The sequence below is a fragment of the Sprattus sprattus genome (assembly GCF_963457725.1).
Source record: "Sprattus sprattus genome assembly, chromosome: 15".
In the NCBI taxonomy this organism is placed as follows: domain Eukaryota; kingdom Metazoa; phylum Chordata; class Actinopteri; order Clupeiformes; family Clupeidae; genus Sprattus; species Sprattus sprattus.
The window spans coordinates 29,433,147-29,435,646 of NC_137913.1; the positions used below are offsets into that span (position 1 = coordinate 29,433,147).

Genomic DNA, 2,500 nt, shown 5'->3' on the forward strand with positions numbered 1-2,500 from the left:
GATGAAAAGAAAAAGAATATGAAAGAGAGAGAGAGAGAGAGAGAGAGAGAGACAGTGAGGAAAAGAACAAGGAAAGATGGAGAGTCTGTGAGCCACACAGAGAGACATGGGTAGCAGGGGTAAGAGTGTGTTATATGAGCAGGGGTAAGAGTGTGTTATATGGGCAGGGGTAAGAATGTGTTATATGGGTCACCTTTACAGGGTCAAAGTAGTTCCTCTCTTAGTTGCTCTTGACCTGAACTCATACTGACCACGACAAGCCACTGGAGAGGTGTGCTAACCATAGACTATTATGAAGAGCGGGGCTTCAAAAGTGCAATTTCACAGATGCCCCCCCCCCCCCCCCTCCATTACCACCACCAATACCAATACCACCACAACCCCCAACCACCTGCCAGTCTCTGGGTATTTGGATAAGGGGGACATGCTCAGGGTAGTCGATTGGATGGAGTCACACCTGTAATAAACGGGCTTTCAATTTCTTAGTGGTGCGAGCGGGTAGGTATCCCCGCGGAGTGCGTGCATGGTATTCAGAATGCGTCTTGCCCATCGGGTATACTCCTGCAGCTGGAAAGTTTCTTCCTAGAAGTACATTTAGAACAGAACTTTAGAAATGAATGTTGTCCAGCCACACTGAAATAACCATGTTGCGAATTAAGATTCTTGTAAACCTTATTTCACCAGACTGATGTTCAAATGAGAAATGCGATTTACCCTCACCTCGACTTTATCTTAATACTTGAGTCTTGACCCCAAAACATACACACACTCTTACACACACACACACAGTTTCACAGGTTTCAATGACTTTCATCAGTTTCAAAGAACAAGTTAAAATATCCAAACTCAATATGGGTTGTATGCATTTCCACCAGATCCCTTGTTGATGTTTTTTCTGCCTCCTGTTCTCTTCTGTCCCGTTCTGCAGATCGAAGAAGAAGAACAAGCCCCTGAACCTGAAGATCCCCAGCAGCGTGGGAAGCTGTGAGAACCTGCCCACCCAGCGCTCACCAGTCCTCACCGAGCGCACTCTCCGCTCCTTCTTCTTCCCCTCCTATGTGCCCTCCACTCCGCCAGTCCACTCCGACAACATGCCCTCTGCCAGTAAGTAACTAGCAGAGCTAATCACACACACCACTTTCTCAGGACAAGCATTTGACATTGTAAAAATGCTTGGTCTAATTTGACATGAGCTGTCCTTATTACAGTGTGTGAATGTAAGAAATAAATATTAACATTAGGTAAGGGATAACGGCCGACGAGCTGTCCAGTTCTACGAAGTTAATGGACGCTGCGGGGCAAAGAACACCACGACGCAGAGCGGAGTGGTGTTGGTCCGCAGAAGTCCATTAACTTCGTAGAACTGGACAGCTCGGAGGCCGTTATCCCGCTTATCTCCCGTTTACAACATCCAAAAATGTTTTTGTTATTATTATTTAGAATTTCCTTTATCTTTAGGAAATTTAATATGCATAATAACCTGATGAATTCTTGATTTGAAGCCTAGTGCTCCCGTTAGAGAAAGTAGTGCGTTTTTTGAAGAAAAAAAAACCGTTACGTTGGTTGTCAATGGTAACCATTCATGAGCATTGATATGGAACGGCGATTTAACGTTTCTACTGGGACTACGTCCAAGGTGTCCGGTTATACGAACTTAATGTACACCCCATTAGCCAATCAGAAAACAGTATTTCGTTCCAGAGGGAGATAATAAGTATTAAATAATACTATCTACTTCTCAAGTGAGGACATACTGTATTATTACATGTCCTTAACACAGGGAGCATCTGATCACACAAACCACTTTCTTAGGACAAGCACTTTGATTTTAAGAATTTTAAGCCCACAATTTTGTCCTCTTTCTTTTACTATATTTCACTGACATAAACAAGGCACCTTGGGTTTCCCCTTCCCTTTTTGCCCTTTGGTCATTTGCCCATTATTTACCTTTGGCTGCTACTTCCTGGGAGGCGCTTCCATATGCATATACATTTCCCCTGACAGCCGGAGGAGGTGTGGATGCGCATTACATTATTAGGTCATTACACGAAGGCCACGCCAGCTGAAGCAATAAGCTATAAGCTATACGCCTTGAGTGGCATCTGTGTGTGTGAGAGGAGGCTCAGCATGCCAATGACTTCCAGGGCCCTGAATAATAGGCTCTCATCTTCTCCAGCGTGTAGCTGCCAGGCGGAATTCATGATGTGCATTTCTAGAGATGGGTGCCCCCCCCCCCCCCCCCTCTCTCACACACACACACACACACACACAAACACACACACACTCAAAGGCACACACACACACTCAAAGGCACACACACACACACACCCAAAGGCACACACATACACATGCACATTGTAGAGGTTTTTCCTTTTCATTGTACAAGACTCACTCAACCAAGAGGCAGCCATCATCATTTCTTGTGGTGTGACACCATGGGTGACGAAGCGAATATGTTTCCATGGGTGCTTATTTGAAACTGTAGGATGTCTTTTCTTTC

The 2,500-nt window shown here is 45.0% G+C and overlaps 1 protein-coding gene across 1 annotated transcript in view; it reads left to right on the plus strand.

Moving 5' to 3' along the window:
* ksr2 (kinase suppressor of ras 2) overlaps nt 1-2,500 on the plus strand; it is a gene marked incomplete at both ends in the record, with an annotated part of 81,443 nt that overhangs the window by 38,365 nt on the left and 40,578 nt on the right. Inside the window, one exon of the mRNA XM_080852895.1 lies at nt 929-1,104. Coding sequence (XP_080709021.1) covers nt 929-1,104 — 176 coding nt within the window. The remainder of the gene's footprint in view (nt 1-928; nt 1,105-2,500) is intronic.